At 49.8% G+C, this 19,591-nt stretch overlaps 1 protein-coding gene across 5 annotated transcripts in view; it reads right to left on the reverse strand.

Annotated features, from left to right (window-relative positions):
* DLG3 (discs large MAGUK scaffold protein 3) overlaps nucleotides 1-19,591 on the reverse strand; it is a 169,684-nt gene that overhangs the window by 72,480 nt on the left and 77,613 nt on the right. For all 5 annotated transcript variants that reach the window (XM_045030734.1, XM_045030735.1, XM_045030733.1 and 2 more), the window contains 2 exons: nucleotides 7,833-7,883; nucleotides 1,003-1,127 (listed from right to left, as the gene is read on the reverse strand). In XM_045030734.1, the coding sequence (XP_044886669.1) occupies nucleotides 1,003-1,127; nucleotides 7,833-7,883 (176 nt within the window). The remainder of the gene's footprint in view (nucleotides 1-1,002; nucleotides 1,128-7,832; nucleotides 7,884-19,591) is intronic.

Here is a 19,591-nt window from a genome sequence, read left to right on the forward strand (position 1 = left end):
GGGCTGGCAGACCTGGTGGGGGGAGCCAGAAGGAGCAGGAAAGTCTCAGGGAAAAGGCAGCAAGGTTCAGGATCGTGCAGACCTTGGCTGCTGATCAGATGGTCCCTGAGCTGGAATCCAGAGCAGAGGGCAGGCCCGGGTTCCGCTGGGGAAGTGGCACCATGGGGCAGTGAATGGGAAGACTGCCTAAGCCTGCTGGAGAGAGCGGCTGCAGGATGTGGAATGAGCAGCAGAAGGGGGCCTTGGACCTGGAAAGAGCTAATCCCCAGAGTGGCCAGGAGGAGGTGCCACCTGCGGCGAGTGGGGGATCCTGCCGGAAGGATCCTTCAGCAGGACAGAGGGGTGAGAGAGACGCCTCAGCTGGGGGACAGGGAAGCATGGCAGATCCCTGACACGGAGACAGGGGACAGGGGGTCTGATGACTCATTGGTGGTAAAGGGGGAGATAAAGAGAATAGGCAAAGAAACCAGTCCCCAAATTCTCTTGTCCCAAATCACCCTCGACTTTAGCCCATTACCCCATTCTCCCCGCAAGGAATTCAGCCCCTCTCCTTGTACTGCCAGCACCACCCTGCTACTCAAAAGCTCCACACACACAGACCACTGCCGACGCCTCCCAGTTTCAACCTGCAGCTCCCGGCTATCCCAGTTACGGGCTTCCCCACAGCACCCCAGAGTGCTGCTGAGCCCCGGTCCTGACCCTAGGCTCCCTGCTACTCCTGGCAGGGGTCTCCTGTGAGGAGAAGCTGCCAAATGTACCAAGCCATGTGAACAAATTCTCTGACTGAGCTGAGACTCGCCAACTCATTGCATGGGGGAGCCTGTTCCGCACTGCTGGAAAGCCCTGCGCACTAACCCTGGGCTTCAAGTCTGCCTATCCGCTGGGCCTGGGAAAGCGAGTGCCGTGAACACCGACCTGTGCAGCATTAAAGCCATAACGAGCTGCTGCCAAGTGACCTCACTGCATCGTGCTCAGGCCAGGACAGCAGTTTTAGGTACTCACCCCAGGCGGCCATCCATAGCTGCAGCTCCACCAGGGATGATTTTCGTGATAAAAATCCCTGGGTCATCAGGAACATGGGGATTATCAATTCCCCCTGCAATGCTGAAGCCAAGGCCAGAGTTACCCTGGGGAAAAGCAGAACACAGGGAGCCTTTCTGAGGAGGGAACTTGCTCCCTAGGTGCTTGTCACCCCCAGGCCAGAGGCTGAATTAGGGCACCGCCCTCCCCTCTCTGATGGTGCCATGCCAGTGAAACCCGCCCAGACCAGCAACTCTCAGGATGGCACAGTAGCACTTGCAGAATTTGGGTTCATCCGGGTCTCCCTGGCTCTCAGGCAGGCTGAGAGGACAGTGGTTTACAGAGGCTCACCACGCGGCCTGAGGTGCTCTGATACTCCAGCAAGGCGTGCTGAGAAGGTGCAGCAGCAGAATGGGAGACGCTAAGAGCCAGAGCTCTCCCTCCCAGGAGCCACGTCTCTGCGGACAGCCTGAGCCGGGGTAAAGCTACCACCAGTGCCAGCTTCCAGGGAGGAGATCCCAATGTGTGCCAGGGGAGAGAGCCACGGCTTGTGCTGGTACCAACATGTCTGCTCCGATGACACGGGGAATCTCCTGTGCCTCCCAGGAGAGAACACCTGCACAGGGACTCAGCACAGAGCCAGTGTGAGGCAGAGAGGGTTTTAGAGCAGAAACCTCACAGAGACCTCCCCTGGCATCCCCACCTCCCTCTGTTGGTCTCTAGAGCCCAGGGGAAAGTGTGTGCGCTCCCCGAAGAACTCCAGAAATGTGGTATTTGGACTCTGATTCTCTCAGATGCACCAGTGTACACTGGGGTAACTACTGACTTTGGCAGAGTTATTCCTGAGGCACATTGGTGTGAACGGGTGGAGAACAGGCCCCCGGTGTCTGTGTCGGAGTAGGAATGACAGAACTCTGGAATGGCCAGGTGTACACACAGCTCTATTATGGGCCTGGGGCAAGAGCAGGGACAGTGCAGAATCACGTTCTGCAGGGTCCTCCTTTCTGACACTGAAACCAAGTGACCTGGGCATTGTCCTTTCTTGGTGAGAAACCACGTGGGTGGTGCTGAACGTCCGGCTGGGGTTCTTACGCTGCACCCCTCCCTGCCATATCCTAGTGCCTAAGGCATCTGCTGCCCACACCCCATCCCTCTGTGTCGCAAGCCCAGCAGCACGGCTCTTGCTTGCAGCAGCCTCGGTTAGTGACAGGCCTTCGGATTAAGTTTCCATTCTCCTACATGCGGTTGGAGTTTCCATTCTCCTACATGCGGTTGGTTTGCTGTTCTGCCTTGGAAAAGCATATTTCCTCGTCTCCTCATACAGAAAGGCCGACACCTTGTTGTCTCGCCCCCCTCATGACTTTCTCACAAGGGAGACCTCGGGCTCTGGGTCACCTCTGTGGCCCAGGACCCTAGAGAACTTGGCTGATCAATGCAGTGATTGTGTGCTCAGCCCCTCAGACGGAGCCCATCAATGTCAGACAAGCACTGGCATTGTCTGCTAGAGGTCTCCCCTTAAACAGCTGGGCTTGGAGAATCACTTGTGAAGAGACCTGGTGAGATGGACAGGAACACTCAGAGGACTAGATATATCCTTAGCTGGGGGATGCCAATAAGCCAAGGAATGTAAGTGGAACAGAGCCCAGGGTTTGAAAACAACCCCAGAGCTGGGAGTTTACAAACAGCCTGGAGATTCCATGTGAGCTGTACCAGCTGCTCTTTGGTTTTCATGATGTGGGTCCTCTGAGACTCTCCTTCTTCTCCCCACTCTGAACAACTGGGTTCATCCCATGTATCAGCTCTTCAGACACGCAGTGAACACTTCTCTGACATTACAACAAACCCATTATATGGCTTGTTTCGTCTGCAGAAGAGAAGAGTGAGGGCGGATTTGATAGCTGCTTTCAACTACCTGAAGGGGGTTCCAAAGAGGATGGAGCTCGGCTGTTTTCAGTGGTGGCAGATGACAGAACAAGGAGCAATGGTCTCAAGTTGCAATGGGGAAGGTCTAGGTTGGATATCAGGAAACACTATTTCACTAGGAGGGTGGTGAAGCACTGGAATGGGTTCCCTAGGGAGGTGGTGGAATCTCCTTCCTTAGAGATTTTTAAGGTCAGGCTTGACAAAGCCCTGGCTGGGATGATTTAGTTGGTGTTGGTCCTGCTTTCAGCATGGGGTTGGACTAGATACCTCCTGAGGTCTCTTCCAACCCTGATATTCTATGATTCTTCTATGATTCTACATGCTCAAAGCACTATATAGGCATTGTGTCATAACAGCCCTGAGGTAAGTAGCCATACCATGACTACCCCATTTCCCAGATGAAGAAACTGAGGCATCGAGAAAAAGTGAATTGACCAAGCTCACACAGTGAATCTGTTTGAAAACTACACAAGATGCTGGAGAAAAACCAAAAGCAATGACTGCTGCTAGAAGGAATCCAACATGAGTTGGCTGGATTGAGGTATGAAATCTATGAACGATAGGTGATCTAGCAGTCTCGTGGATTATAAAATTGAGATTTTTCATAAAATTTGGCTTCTCTTAGCCCATCTGACTGAGAGAGATCAATCCAAAAACTGAACAAATTCCTCTTGTTCATTTGGGTATCATCCTACACTGAGAATAGAAGCTGCAAAATCTGTTACCCTGGAAAAGGGTTAATCTCTTCCATACATGGTAGATTTTCTAGCCCAATTTAAAAGGCACTCTTTTCCCCTTGGCTTGCAGAGAGATGGTGGGGGGAGAGCAGCTGAATTCTATACGATAGCATTTGCATATGATTTTCAATTATTTGTAGGATGTCAAGGTAGTGCAGGAGGTGTTGAAATGTTCCTCCCTGCTGCGCTCTGAAAGGCTCCTGGTTGCTGTTCTGTGGGTTGGAAACTGGCTCTGACAAGCAGGCACATGACAGGTAACCTTTGGTTCCAGTACAATAAAAGCTGCTTCTCCTGCTCTGGGGTTACCCTCCCTCCTTTCGGCTGACTTCCAGCAGCTTTATGGTCAGTCTTGGGAAAGCTGCAGAGAGCTTTACTAGCCCCTGGGGCCTCCTTCATTGCTCTCTTGAGCCCATTCCCCAGGGAAGTTGTGCTAGGAAAGGAGGTGGTTGCGCTAAGATATAGGATCATTGTCCCAGGACTTGAACCATTAATTGTCTAACTATGATGGGGCAACCCATACTGTGAGCTGAGAACTTAGCTCAAATAACATGTCTTAGAGCCATTTCACTTCCCTTTGGCAGCCTAGACAACGGCGAGCGCAGAGAACTCTCCAGCCTGCCCCAGGGCTGCTCCAGGTGAGAGCACCAGGGCTGTGGCTCTCCAAAAGGCTGCAGGCTCATTGTTTAGAGAGAGATTTTTAATCTTACTAAACAAACTCCTTGAGAGCTCCTGTCCTTCCTGCTTGGGAAGAACTTCTGTGGCTATTGCTGGAGCAGCGGCGCCCACCACAGGGGCTCATGCCGCCTTGTGTCAGGGACTTCATGAGAACAGGACTGAGCAATACTCAGTAAATCCTGCGCAACCCCAGGGCAGGATCTGCCCTTTGCTTTCTAGAACCTCTAGAGCAACTCACCTCCTGCTGTGTTCTGCCCTGGCTGCAGCTTTTGAAGCAGCCAGACTAGTACTAGAATAGCTTAGAATGACAGCGCTCAGCATGTGAGGTCAGGAATACGGTGAGCCCTGGGGCTAGGGCCGAATCTGGCAGAACAGGGCAGTCTTCTCACTAACTACGGGTGGCAAGGGCTGCTCGTCACACCCTGGGTTATCTGGGTGTCCAACTGCAGTGCAGGTCCAGGTGGCTGTGGACTGTCTTCATGATGGGAGGGCGGATGGCTCACTGGAGGATAACACTGTAGAGGCAGAGAGCTCCATGTACCCCACTCTCCCGACCAGCAGCACCCATGTGCCTCCAGGACTAAGCTTCGGCCAGCTGCTGATCTCACCAGGCCCTGGGAGCACTGGGAGATAGGCTTATTTGTCTGATGCGAAGGAGATGTAAAGCTGCTGTTGCCTCTGTGTGGCTGGCACCTCAGTCCACACTGTTCATAATCGCCTCAAGTGGCTTCTCACAGCTGTTGGAAAGACAGAAGGATCCTTGTGGGGCTCCATGGGTGGGGGCTCAGGAGATGTAGGAGCAGGTGCCCTTCATGACCCCCTGTGCAGCTGGAGAGGAAGAAGCAACCTGATCTCAGTACAACCCTGCTAGCCCCTGCCATGTTTCCAGGGACAACGGTGTTGAATGCTATGGAGAGGCTCCACAATGCATGGGGGTCTGCCCCCTGCTTTGAGCTCAGCCTAGAGTGGGCAGCAGTCAGCCCAGGAAAAGGGGGCGTTTCTAGTGTGCCATACAGCTACATCCAGACTGACAACCTGACAAAAATGGCATTCAGAGTGATAACACCTGCTGATCTGTGCGAGGGTTCGCGTGCCCCAGGGGCGGCTGAACTGCGCTGGGCTCTTAGGGGCCTGCTTGTCTGTCGTTCCTGCCAGTGAGAAAGGCGCTTCCTAGATTTGTGCAATGGAGAGTTCAGAGCACCAGGCAGAGATTTCTGCAGTGGCTGAGAAGGGGGAAATCACCTCAGACCTGTCCTACTTACTGTAATGCGGCTCCACTTTGGAGCCTAATTCCAGTGTAATGGGAAGTGCCAGTATCTACATCCACGCAGCTCACTCCCGAGCCATAAAGCGCTGCGGAAGGGCGCGTGGATGGAGGCTCCGTCCCTGTACAACCCACCAAGATTGAAAGTTGAGGAGAAGAGGGAGAGACGGCTGTAGGCCAAGAAAAGCAGAGTTACAAGGTATGTCTTCCTCTGTTGTGGAATCACGGGGGTGTAGCTCTGTAACACAGGAAACTGATCGCTGCCGTGGTCAACCCTAAAATAGTCTCTGGCCTTGCTGGATCTACAAGCTAACGAGACCAATACAAGTTCTCCAAAGTGATTATGTTTCCAGAGGACTCAAAATGGGATTTGCCTTGGCACTTGTGCAAATTAGTGTCACTCTGCTCATGTTAGTGTGCCCCTGTGCGCATCCCTCGTGAGAAGTGGTGGAGCAGGGAAGACAAGGTCCCTACAAGAGAATAACCAGAAAGTATCCCTTTACCTTGGAGTGAGCTGGATACCCACCTTCAAGAAAATCTCACTATCCTCTCACTAGTGAGGTGTGAGCCCCCGCCAAGCCTAGACACAGTTCACTGTGGCTGCCTAGGCCCACGGGCTGAAACCCACATGGCTGCTGTTGCCAGTAGGTACCGTGCAAATGAAATAATGGCCATAAAGCTGTTGCTATCCTGGCCAGCCTGAGCCTGGCCTGGCCTTCACCAGCTTTACCCCAGAGCCAGGAATGGCTTCCCAGTTTGTGTGGTGACGTCCTGATGCGATGTCCTATGCATTCCTGACCTACCTGCTATCGGAATGCCAGTATATCCCCTCAGGCCATGATATGCCGTAAAAACTGAGCAAAACGCAGGGACCCCTGGGCAAACGGTGGTGGGAAGAAAGGGGATTAGCTGGTATCCTGGAGTATCAGAACATTTTGTCATTGGTCTGCGGTGCAGAGACCTGCACAGGCTGGCACCCTGGCCACCTCAGCGCCGAAAGCACCATCAAAATAAGCCACTTGCTTTCTCACATGCAACATATCAGTGTGCCGGGGGAGGCAGGGGCTCCGCTCTTATCCTTATGCTCCTAGCAGGGCCGGCTCCAGGAGGGAAGGACCCGCCACCGAATTGCCGCTGAAGAATAAAGCGGCGGCGGTAAAGCTGCCGCCGAAGTGCCGCCGATCGCGGCTCCCCCCCACCCACCGCTTGGGGCGGCAAAAATGCTGGAGCTGGCCCTGGCTCCTGGAGCCTGGGGTGAGCCCCTCATGGTGCAGGAAGGGGGCAGTTTCATACAACCATGCTATAGAGCTCAGCATTCTGGCCTTGGTGTGCAGATCCCGTGGCCTTCTGCAGAGCTCCCTGTATGTCTGAGAGCAGATTCTGGCCCTTTGTTTGACACTCTAGGGAGCTGAGAAAACCGCTCCCCCTTGAGCCTGCCCAGCCCTCTGCCTGCCTTGCCCAAGGACAGCCTCTCTTCCCATCTGGAGTCACAGGGAAAGTCCCCTCCCTGGCTCACCGCGGCACGGGCTCCAGGACGGAGTACTTGCCCTCCCACGCAGGACCTGTAGCAATGCCTGACTCACCCGCCCAGAGGATGTAAGGAATTAATGTGCAGCAGAGATACACGTTCTGCTGAAAGTCCCAGCTCATCCTAGTACAAGCTCCTGTGTGGGAGCTAATTTTAGCTCTTGTCTGTACAGTATATGCCATCAGCCCTGCGTTGTCAGTAGCTCACAGAGAGACAAGGAGAAGGCCCAGGCAGAAATTCCCCCCGTTCCAACCCAGTTTACTAGAAAACCTGTCTCTGCTGGTTAATATCCCCGTGATTAATACCTTGAAGTGATACGCAACGAGCTGACAGGGCAGAAAAGGGTACAGCTGACTTCATGTGCCTGTTTGCTGATTTCTGACCCTAGCTACTCTCCATCTTGTGTGTGTGGGAGACAGAGATTCCACCTACTTGTGCGTGAGCAGACGTGTGTGAGAGACCCCATGCATCCTATGTGCTGCATGTGCCAGGCGGCCAGCGGGGTGAGCGGGTGGGAGATTGCTGGGGGGGGGGGGACGACTGTGGTGCACGGGAAAATCCTGCTTTTCAACCTGGGAGTGATCAGCCTGTGCTGATGCTTTGCTCTCCTGCATCAGCAAACCCACATCGTGACCCACAGCGCTCAGAGCGACACCGCCTTGGAAAGCACCAACATCGCACTTACCCTTTCCAGGACAATCTCCTCATATTTAAACATGCCATCGCTGCCGTTTACCTGGGGAAAGAGAGACAGTGTGTTACACCCCCAGCCAGCTCACAGAGATTTATCTCTTGCTTTAGACAGGTGCCAGCTTTCCCTGCAACATCTTAACAGGGCTGGATTTCCAATTAGGCACAGTAGGCCCGTCCCTAGGGGCGCCGGCGTTCTAGGGACACCTTACCTCTCCAAAACTGTGTGTAGGGGAGCGCTGAAGATGTTGTGCCTAGGGGCGCATAAGGTGTAAATCCAGCCCTGCATCTTACTATTGAGAATCAAGCCCCATATCTGTGGCTCTGAAGCTGAAAAATCACAAACATAGTCCCCTCCCTAAAATTAAGCCAAACACTTCCTTCTTTGGGCCTGATCCAAAGCCCAGAGTTCCTTTGTCCTCTTGGTTCTCTCTTCTGTGACTTTAATGGCAGCGCATTTCAAACAACAAAAAAGCAATTTGTTTGTTCTGCAGCATATAACTAACCCCTGGAACTCACTGCTGCAGGATATTATTGAGGTAAATAAAGTTGATTTATACATAACACTTAGCTTGCACCTTACCCTTCCAAATGCTTTACTAACATAAACTAGTTAATATGGTGGAGTAAATAATTCAGAGAGTAATTTATTCCACTAATTTAGCTGGTCAAAAGAGATGTTAGGAAGCATAGGGAATGGGATGGAGACTGGAGAAAGTATTATAATGCCATTACATAAAACTGAATGGTACTCCCTCACCTGGACAGCATGTGCAGTGTTGGTCACCCCACTCAGAAGGATACAGCAGAATTAGAGGGGCGGGGGGGGGGGAATGAGGGGGAAGTGTTCAGAGAAGGATAGATTGGAAAGACTGCAGTTGCTTAGCTAGCCAGGAGACTAATAAGAGGTGACATGTCAGAAGCATATAAAATAATAAATGGTCTAGAGAAGGAAGATTGGGAGATTTTTGTTCTTCCTGTCTCCTAACAAAAGAACAAGGGGACAGTCAATTAAACCAAAAGGGGGTAAATTCAAAACTGATACAAAGAAATACCTATTCACACAATGTGTAATTAGACAGTGGAACTCATGGCCACAGGATGTTATTGAGACCAATTACCTCGTAAGATTCATAAAGCAACTGGACATTTATATGGATCACAAGAATATCCAGAGTTGTCATTAATTATAACAAAAAGTGTGGAAGGGATACTAGACTCCAAGCTTCAGGGTTAAGCCAGTATCTTACTATTAGAGACCAGAATGAGACCTGTGAGGGGACCAGTTTACCCACATCTGTTACTGTGGGGTTCCTATGCTTTTCCTCTTAAGCATCTGGTGCTGGCTGTTGTCAGAGATAAAACACTGGACTAGATGGACCTCAGATCCGATTCAAACTGGCAATTCCTATGTTCCTAGACTCTGTTGTTGTTCAGAAATGGCCTGCAAGCAGCTTACATACTTTCTGTTTTTTATTCGTTATTAATTGACAGCCCATAGATTGTGTGCAAGCAGCTTGCTGCAAATATTTCAGATCCAAAATCTGAGAGGTGTTGGTTATTTTTAATTGGATTCACGGGTCACATTTTATTGATTCTGTTCCCTGATTGGATGAACATGAATAGTTGGGTTCAAGGTTAAAAATTCACACCCTGTGACTATTCTCTCAGACTCCCCGTTACTGTGATGTTCTTGCCAATAAAGTTGCTCAACACAAGGTTCATGGAAAGCAAACAGAAAAGGGATATGAATGCAGCCAAAACAAAATTACTGAAAGATGCAACCAAGTAGCCACAGGATTGTTCAGCAGGAGCTGCCCAGCTCTGTGATTTGACTGGAGTAAGAACAGCACGTGTTTCTAGAGTGACACACTCACCAGCATCCCGATGCACCTTATTAGCTCAGTTTTAAGGTAATAAAATTACTAAAATCTGAAACCCGGAATCATGAGCATTAAGAGGCCGCGGTAAATGTTATTTACACGGGGAAGAAAACTTCACATCATTCCTATTTCCTTCTGGGTTCATTTTCTTATCTGCCTTGTTTCAGATCCTTGTCACCACGTTCTGCCTAGTGTCTGGGCCATAGCAAGTTGAGAAGCACGAGCCCATGTGCTGGTGTACAGGAGGAGAATGGCTGTGATGGTAGAAGGGAAAGGAGCAGGGTCTGGCTGCTGTCACCACTCAGTACTGCTCTAGCAGATAATGATTGTAATTGCCTGGTACCAGCAGTGCTGGAGCAGAAAGGAAGCAGGGGGTAATTTACTCTCACAGAGCTGCAGAGTCACAGAAGCAAAACCTCATTTCCATTTGCTTGGCATCCTCCTTTAAATCTCCTCTGTGGGGATGATGCAGTGCTCATGGCTCATTCCCTGTGGCTGCTCATTCCTCCTTCTCGTGGTGAGACAAGGGAGTGAGGGTAAAACTCCCTTCCACACCTCTAGTTCCTTTTAACATAAGGGCTTTTCAGACATGTCCCGGGCAGTGCCTGGGAGGCTCCATCACTATCCCCCGAGCTGCCATGTCTCACTCACTGGAAATAAGAATGGGTGCACCTCTTTTCTTGGGGGAGGGGGACCCATGAGAATTCCCTGATGTGTGAAGATTCATTTATGCAGATGATCTTTGCATCGCTACCCAAGCAGAAAGGTTTGAGGACACTGAGCACATTCTAACTGGTTCCCTGAGTATATTTGGAAAATATTATCTCACATAGTTCCTGAATGCCAACCCTAGCAAGACCCAAGTATGTGCCTTTCACCTGAAACATGGTCAGGCCAAGCAAAAACTCTAGATATCATGGAATGGTACAATCCTCAAGCACTAGGAATATCCACTGTACCTAGGGGTCACATTAGATGGAATGTTGACATTCAAGAGCACATCAAGAAGTTGAAAAAGAAAGTGAGCTCTAAGAATTGTGTACTCCAGAAAGTGGCCAATACAAAATGAGGAGCTGACCCCAAAACACCTGTGAAACGAGTCTTGTCATGTGTTACTCAATTGCTGAGTGCCCCCAGTATGGCCACACTCAATCAGTCCTGTAGGATCATCACAGGGGACTTTGCAACTGACTCCCATGCAGTCACTGCACTGTCTCAGAGGGATGGCACCACCACCATCCATGAGACAAGATGCCTTCAGTAAAAAGGGCAGAGAAAAACAGATGCATGATCCAAATCATCCACAGCGTGGAAACATTCCATCAGCAAAGAGGCTGACGTCTAGAAAGAGAAAATCCCTTACCTCAAACTACCACTGCGGAGGGCTACAGAGTAACAAAATGGCAGGCATTACTGATGATCTTGGGGAACCTGGCTGCTTCAGAACTGCTCCCTCCGGGGCCTGACTTCGAACAAAAATGCTGTTTTCTAAATTGGGCGGGAGCTGGGCTGGCAAAGGCTGGTGACAGTAGGACCATGTGGAAATTGAGGAATGATCCCAGATGTGAATGCGGAGATCAAAGGCAGAGACTTGAAGACTGCCTGATGCAGTGCCCCTGTCAGCGTGGAGCTACTGGTGCTAAGTGACACCACCAGGTCCTGGCTGTGGTTTTGGAACAGGAAGCTGTGATCATGGCACAGAATGGACCCAGCAGATTCCTGTGTCCTTGGAGACCTGTGTGCTTCTCTGGACTCTGCTCAGTCTATGATCAATTTGGTCTGGAAACAGTAACTTCAGTTCCCATTACTTGGAGCTCTGATCACATCTGTACAGGGCTCCAGAAGTGGCATTTCAAAGCCTCGCAGGTGTCATGTCTTTCAAGCCTAGTTCTGCAACCTATTTACATAAGTCCCAATGTTTAGACTCATTAACCTTTCCAACTCTTTCCAGGGCAATATTCATACAGGAGCATCTAGCACCTGTGGGTGGTCCCATCTTGTTCAGGTACTGCTGATAGTGTCTTGGATGTCCTACCTGTGTCACCAGTGGCAATTCTGGGTACAGTCAGGAAAATAAGGAGGCAGTTTCACAGGCTATTAAAACACATGTCCTGCCATGGAATTGGACTACAAGATGAGCTGTAATGATTTCACATCAGCAGCACATCTCCTTTGGGATGTGTTAGAAAAAACTCTCTTCTCTGAGCAGAAGCAGCAGGTTCTGGCTCTTCCGCTCTGTCTCTATATATCTGAGGAGGTGCCTGTGCCATGCCTTGTCTATGCTGCCTTCTGCAACTCTACCTGCAACTCTACCTGCAAGCTGCCCTAAACTTATCTGGCTCCTTGATCTACCGCCAAGATGTTCAGCCACCACACAGGGCCTATTATCTCCTCCGCACAGCACAGCAGTCTTGGGTTTGATCAGTACTTGGACTGGAGACTTCTAAGGACAAAATTAGACTTCTACTGGAAGTAGCGGTGCTAGACCCATGTCCGAGCTACACTCTGGCTGAGGTAATTACATTCTTTGCTGCTTCCCGTGAACGTTCAGTTGAACACAGGGTACGTATGGCTCCAAGCAGCTGTGCTGCATTGCTGTGCAGCTGTTAAACATCTGTTTCCTTCCACCACAGGTGATGAATTGATTCGTGTGCACAGAATAAAGCCCTTTGGTGGGGCTAAAGGCTCTGTCTTAAGGGTCTCATCTCCCTTACTCTGCGCTCTCCCACTGACACGATTTACCCACCTCCTCCTCCCTCTCCCATCACACGGACCTATACAAAACTCAGAAAACTGGGTCAGCTCTTTGCTCTGCCCCTCCTTCACATGCCTCTCTCTCTCCAAAAGTCCTGAGGCATCAGCTGGAAACAAACAGAGGAGGAGAAAGACCTGGGTGCATTGGTAGATCACAGCATGAGTATGAGCTGTCCATCTGATGTGTCCATGAAAACAAGGTAATTGACTCCTAGGGTGCATCAGGTGAGGTATTTCCAGTAGAGAGAGAGAAGGGCTATTATCATTATATGACGCACTGGTGGGACCTCATCTGGAATATTGTGTGCAATTCTGGTCTCCCATGTTTAAGAAAGAAGAATTCCAACTGGAACAGGTACAGAGAAGGGCTGCTAGGATGATCAGAGGAATGGAAAACCTACCTTATGAGAGAAGACTTAAGGAACGTGGCTTGTTTAGCCTAACCAAACGCAGGCTGAGGGAAGATATGATTGTGCTCTATAAATACATCAGAGGGATAACTACCAGGGAGGGAGAGAAGTTATGTAAGTTAAGGGCCAATGTTGGCACAGGAACAAATGGATATAAACTGGCCATCAAGTTTAGGCCTGAAGTTAGATAAAGGTTTCTAACTATTAGAGAAGTTCTGGAACAGCCTTCGAAGGGGAGCAGTGGAGGCAAAAAACCTAACTTGTTTCAAGACTGAGCTTGATAAGGTTATGGAAGGGATGGTAGAGTGAGACTGCCTACAATGGTTTATGGTCCTTCCACACCGGCTATTAGCAAATATCTTTGATAGCCAGAGAGGGGACACTAGATGAGGCAGGCTCTGAGTTACTACAGAGAATTCATTCCCAGGTGTCTGCCTGGTGGGTCTCATGCCCATGCTCAGGGTCTCACTGACTGCCATATTTGCGGGTGGGAAGGAATTTTCCCTCAGGTCAGAAGGGCAGAGACCCTAGGGAGGGGTTGCGCTTTCTACTCCAGCGTGGGGCACGGTCACTTGCTGGTTTGAACTGGTGTAAATGGTGGATTCTCTGTAACTTAAAGTCTTTAATGATTTGAGGACATCAGTAAGTCAGCCAGAGATTATGGGTCTGTTACAGGAGTGGGTGGGTGAGTTCTGTGGCCTACCATGTGCAGGAGGTCAGAGTAGATGATCAAGCTGGTCCCTTCTGATCTGAAAGTCTGTGAGTCTAAGAATAATCAGGGCATACTAGTTATGCAACAGACGCACACTGCTAGGCCCTGGCCTCCGTGACAGGGCACACAGCCCATCAGTGATCAGAGAGCCTGGAGCGCTGGGCCAGAGGCCTGAACCAGCCAGCAAAAAGCCAGGCTCTGAGCAAATGGCAGCCGCTGTCATAAAGCAAACACTTGCTTACAAGTTTGCTGTCCGGCACATGAACTTGGCAGAGGCATGGCAAGTGTCACTAAGAAACAGGTACCCCTAAGTACCAGGTATCCATGTAAACACATCCCTGGGGATTGTACAGCAACACACCAACCCCGAGCAAGACAAGGACGGGAGGACAAACTAATGGACAGAGATGTTTTATTCGAATCCACAGGTACCAGGTGTAGGTCGGTAACTAACCACGACAAGAGCGTGGTACGTAAGTTGTTTGTATCTATGTATAAGAAAGAAGCCACAGGAGGAGCAGCTTTGTCTGGCCGAAAGGGCAGCAGGACGTTCTGCTGCTGACGGGAGCCAGGCGTACATGTGTTAGCGTACCTGTAACCATTGAGCCAGGCGCTAGGACTGGACTTCGTTGACAATAAACCTGTCCGAGCCTTCACCACCCAGCCGAGTCTGTGCTCGTCCTGAGTGAGGCTGCTGGGCCGGCTGTCAGCAGTGAGCGGGCGCAGCACATGGCAGAACACGCACGCATACCCACGGTGTTGGGTGCGAAGGCACCTCTACATTGCAACAAAAGACCCGTGGCCCGGCTGCAGCTCACCCGGATCAGCTGAGCTGCAGGGCTATAAAATTGCACTGTGGAGTCTGGGTTCGGACTGGAGCCCAGCCTTGGAGACCCTGCGACGGGGGGAGGGTCTCAGAGCTCAGGCTCCAGCCCGAGCCCAAAGGTCTGCACTGAAATTTGACAGCCCCAAGGCCCGAGCCACACGAGCCCGGGTCAGCTGACCCACAGGGACAGGCGCCATGATAAAGGCAGCCCCTTACAGAGCGCGGTGCCAGGAACAGGGGCCGGGAGCACAGATATCCTTCTACAGTGGATCTCACTGCTGTCAAAGCCTAGGAAGGTGTGAGCAGGGCAACAAAGAACAAACGACGCATGATACTATGGTATCCTGGTAAAATGCAGGGTGATCAAATCAGAGGTGAAATAGTCAATATTCAGACTGTGGAATATGTGCTTTGTTGGCTATCCAGCGATTCAGAGGGGGTGAAATCTGGCCTGCACACTACCAGGCATTCCAACACCTTAAGTCTGCCTTCGACTGGCCCTCTGAATGGGGTGGAGTTCACCCAGAAGAAATTATTTGCCCCGTTCTATATCCCCTAGCACCACATTACAGTATTCCTTTCTCTCCTTGGTTAGCATGCCACTGACTCGGTTGTTTACATGACACTGACAGAGCCAGATTCGTCCTGGGGTCAGCAATATTGTTTGCCCTGTGCCATGATCAGTGGACTGGAGTCAGAGGGCCATGTTCCCTGGAGGGCTGTTATGGAGGGGCCATCAGGAGAGCATGTGTGTGAGGAGCCAGGCTGCAAGCAAGGCAGCTGCACCCACAGAGCAGTGCACAGGGTTTAATAAAGTCCCACTATTCAGCTTAACGTGCATCCAGCTTCCCTCTTCGCTAATGCAACCCCCGGGGCGGAGGGCAGTGGGGCTGCCCTTCTCTGGTCAGGGGCTGCTGGTCCCATCCCCCGAGCAGCGATTACAACACACAAGCAGTGCCCCTGCCACTCCCCTTCTCACCCTCACCTGCTCCCAAATGCCTGCTACAGGGGGACCGCTGCATTCCCCAGAGGGGCCTTTCTGGTATGTCTACACTGCAGCTGAGAGTGTGTCTGGCACTGGCGGTGGCTCAGGCTAGCCACCCACGCTTGGACCCAGAGGTCAGGCGGGCTTGGACTTGGGTGCCACAACGTCCACACGGGTGTTTTTAGCCTGCTAGCTCAAGTAGAGGTAGTGCAAGTCTGTCTACCCGAGCTGGGAAGCTCTCTCCAAGCTGCAGCATATACATGCCTATAGGTCCCATAGCATGGGGATTCCCCCCTGTTAACCTCGCTCCCTAAATCAATCCCTCTCTAATCAGCTTTGCTGCTCTGCTCTGAGGGCTTGTCTTCATATACAGTGCTATGGCGGCAGTGCTGCTGCAGGGCCATTGGAGCACTTCCGGGAAGATGGGAGAGCGTCTCCTGTCAGTGTAGTTAATCCTCCGCCCCGAGAGGTGGTAGCTTAGGAGGGAGGAAGCTCTCCCCACAACATAGCGCTGTCTACAGGGGGGTAACTATGTCGCGCATTGGGGTGGATTTTTCACACCACTGAGCACAGATACAGTCTGTATCGTAGACCTGGCCTGAGCTCACTTCAGTTTGTCAGTATCTTTCAGACACCACTCTCCAGGTGCAATCACACCACAGGCGTGCAGGGAGGGACTACTCCCTCTCCTTGTCCCATGATGTGATGCATCTGCATATTCAGACCAAATGTTTGCTGGCCTATTGAATTGCCATCTCATGTCTGATATGCTGTTTATTTTCACTCCTCAATCTCTTTCAGCTTTACAGTTTCCCAGGAGACAGGCCTCCTGGGTTATTGTTCTGCCACTGACTTTCTGTGCAATGCAGGCATACCTCCCTGTGCTTCAGCTTCCCCCATGTAAGATGGGGATTCGCCATCCCTGACAAGTCTTAAATCAAGGTGAGACGTTCTTCTAAAAGCTCTGCTCTAGGAATTTGTCTGGAGCAGTTCCATGGCTTGTGCTATAGAGGTGGTCAGGCTGGGTGATGACGGTGTCCCTTCTGGCCTTGGAATCTATGAAAATGCAGATAGTGGTATTTACTTATGAAACAAGCATGTTGTAAGGCTTAGTTAATTGTTCCCAGTGATCTATCCTGATCAGCAGTCAAGGTGGAGGGGGAAAAAGTCATGGTACTTTCCCAAGGTCCTCCCACAAATTAAGCCCTGCCTCTCTGAGAAACTCACGTGAGATTGTGTAATTTTTCAGAATATGCTCATCCCTCTCTGGCATGTTTTGATCAGCAGTCACATAGTTAACAACAGTGACATTTAAATTATTGTCACAGTGCCAGAGTGAGCTAAATGGGACAGCACATTCCTTCCAGAGCCATTGCAGGCTGTCTGCACACTCTGGCAGGCATCGCTTGGGCAGTTACACTTGGATCACATTTTGCAAGGTTTTCTCAGCAACTACCAGAGCTGGAGGCTGAGTTTTGTAAAACGGATGTTCAAATTTAGGAGCAGATGCAGACTCTTAAAAAAAGACAAGTACCAGCTCCCCAAGTTACAACGAGCCAGCCCATCTCAACCCCAGATCCTGATCTCTTCCCAGCCTTGGCCTCTTCTGAGCAAGGGAGTGAAACTGTAAGTTCTTAGCCCAAAGTGTGGAGTAATTTTTTGATGTGGGCAATTATCTAGATTGAAAAGATCAGCCTCGTTTCAGAGTAGTCAGGTAACGATGCTTTCTACTGGGGGCTTGGCTAAAACGCTGCAGTGACACAGCTGTCCTGTTGCAGTCGAGCGGCTGTAGCGCTTCAGTGAAGATACCCCCTATGCGGACAGCAGAGGTTCTCCTGTTGGCGTAGGTAATGCACCTCCGCAAGAGATGGTAGCTGGGTTGATGGGAGAAGTCTCCTGTCGATCTTGCGCTGTCTACACCGGGAGTTAGATTGGTTTAACTGCATGGCCCTGGGGATGGATTTTTCCCACCCCTGAGTGACGTCATTATAATGACCTAATTTCGTTGCAGACCAGGCCTGAGTCTGGAAGTCTGAATCCAATGAAGCATGTGGCCAGGCTGAATTTTTCTGGTTTGAGGCCAAAACCAGGGTATTTAGAATTACCACTAATCAGACACCTGTCTGTCTCTGTAACTTGAGATGTGCTGAATGTTGGCACATGAAAACACTCATTGAGGAAATTAACATGCTATAAACACAGGTCATTTTAGTATGACAAAGGGCAACTTTGCACTGTTTTTACACAAAGCACAGGGAGTGGCTTTCTGTCAATGGTGGCATGTACAGAGTCTAACCGGTGATCAAAAACAGCCTGCCTCTAACCCTGTTTCTAAACAGAATGTGAGCTGCTGTCTCCCCCTCATTCCCTGTAACACACGGGGGGTGCTTAAACCAATCCCCGGGGCAGCCATGCCATGCCCTCAAGATCTGCCCTTCCTTATAATGCTGCCGAGACAGGATACAATTTTCCAGGTGTAAGGTTTTGCTTTGCTTTGGTTTGAAGTGGGAGGAGAGAGCTAAGGACCAGCACACAAGCCTGCCTGGATGCCTTATCCCCCATCAGTCTATTGTGGAAGAGGTAGGTTTGTGGCCTGGGCCATCCAGAATTTACCCTCTGAAACAGAGGGGTACAAAGATTGAAGAAGCCAGAAAAGGGCCTTTACGTACCCCAAGTGATCCTTCTCTGAACTGAGACCAGCAGGGGGGATGATAAAGTCATTGCGGAGAAATCTGAGGAACTGTCACAGATTGAAGTGTCACTAGAGGAGGTTTTGGAATTAATTGATAAACTCAACATTAACAAGTCACCGGGACCAGATGGCATTTACCCAAGAGTTCTGAAATAACTCAAATGTGAAGTTGCGGAACTCTTAACTAAGATTTGTAACCTGTCCTTTAAATCGGTTTCTGTACCAAATGACTGGAAGTTAGCTAATGTAATGCCAATATTTAAAAAGGGCTCTTGAAGTGATCCCGGCAATTACAGACCAGTAAGTCTAAAGTCGGTACCAGGCAAATTAGTCAAAACAATAGTTAAGAATAAAAATTGTCAGACACATAGAAAAACAAACTGTTGAGCAATAGTCAACATGGTTTCTGTAAAGGGAAATTGTGTCTTACTAATCTATTAGAGTTCTTTGAAGGGGTCAACAAACATGTGGACAAGGGGGATCCAGTGGACATAGTGTACTTAGATTTCCAGAAAGCCTTTGACAAGGTCCCTCACCAAAGGCTGTTACGTAAATTAAGTTGTCATGGGATAAAAGGGAAGGTCCTTTCATGGACTGAGAACTGGTTAAAGGACAGGGAACAAAGGGTAGGAATTAATAGTAAATTCTCAGAATGGAGAGGGGTAACTAGTGGTGTTCCCCAAGGGTCAGTCCTAGGACCAATCCTATTCAATTTATTCATAAATGATCTGGAGAAAGGGGTAAACAGTGAGGTGGCAAAGTTTGCAGATGATACTAAACTGCTCAAGATAGTTAAGACCAAAGCAGACTGTGAAGCACTTCAAAAAGATCTCACAAAACTAAGTGATTGGGCAACAAAATGGCAAATGAAATTTAATGTGGATAAATGTAAAGTAATGCACATTGGAAAAAATAACCCCAACTATACATACAATATGATGGGGGCTAATTTAGCTACAACAAATCAGGAAAAAGATCTTGGAGTCATCATGGATAGTTCTCTGAAGATGTCCACGCAGTGTGCAGAGGCGGTCAAAAAAGCAAACAGGATGTTAGGAATCATTAAAAAGGGGATAGAGAATAAGACTGAGAATATATTATTGCCCTTATATAAATCCATGGTACGCCCACATCTCGAATACTGTGTACAGATGTGGTCTCCTCACCTCAAAAAAGATATACTGGCACTAGAAAAGGTTCAGAAAAGGCCAACTAAAATGATTGGGGGTTTGGAGAGGGTCCCATATGAGGAAAGATTAAAGAGGCTAGGACTCTTCAGCTTGGAAAAGAGGAGACTAAGGGGGGATATGATAGAGGTATATAAAATCATGAGTGATGTGGAGAAAGTGGATAGGGAAAAGTTATTTACTTATTCCCATAATACAAGAACTAGAGGTCACCAAATGAAATTAATAGGCAGCAGGTTTAAAACAAATAAAAGGAAGTTCTTCTTCACGCAGCGCACATTCAACTTGTGGAACTCCTTACCTGA

This window comes from Mauremys mutica, chromosome 9, assembly GCF_020497125.1.
Source record: "Mauremys mutica isolate MM-2020 ecotype Southern chromosome 9, ASM2049712v1, whole genome shotgun sequence".
Taxonomy (NCBI): domain Eukaryota; kingdom Metazoa; phylum Chordata; order Testudines; family Geoemydidae; genus Mauremys; species Mauremys mutica.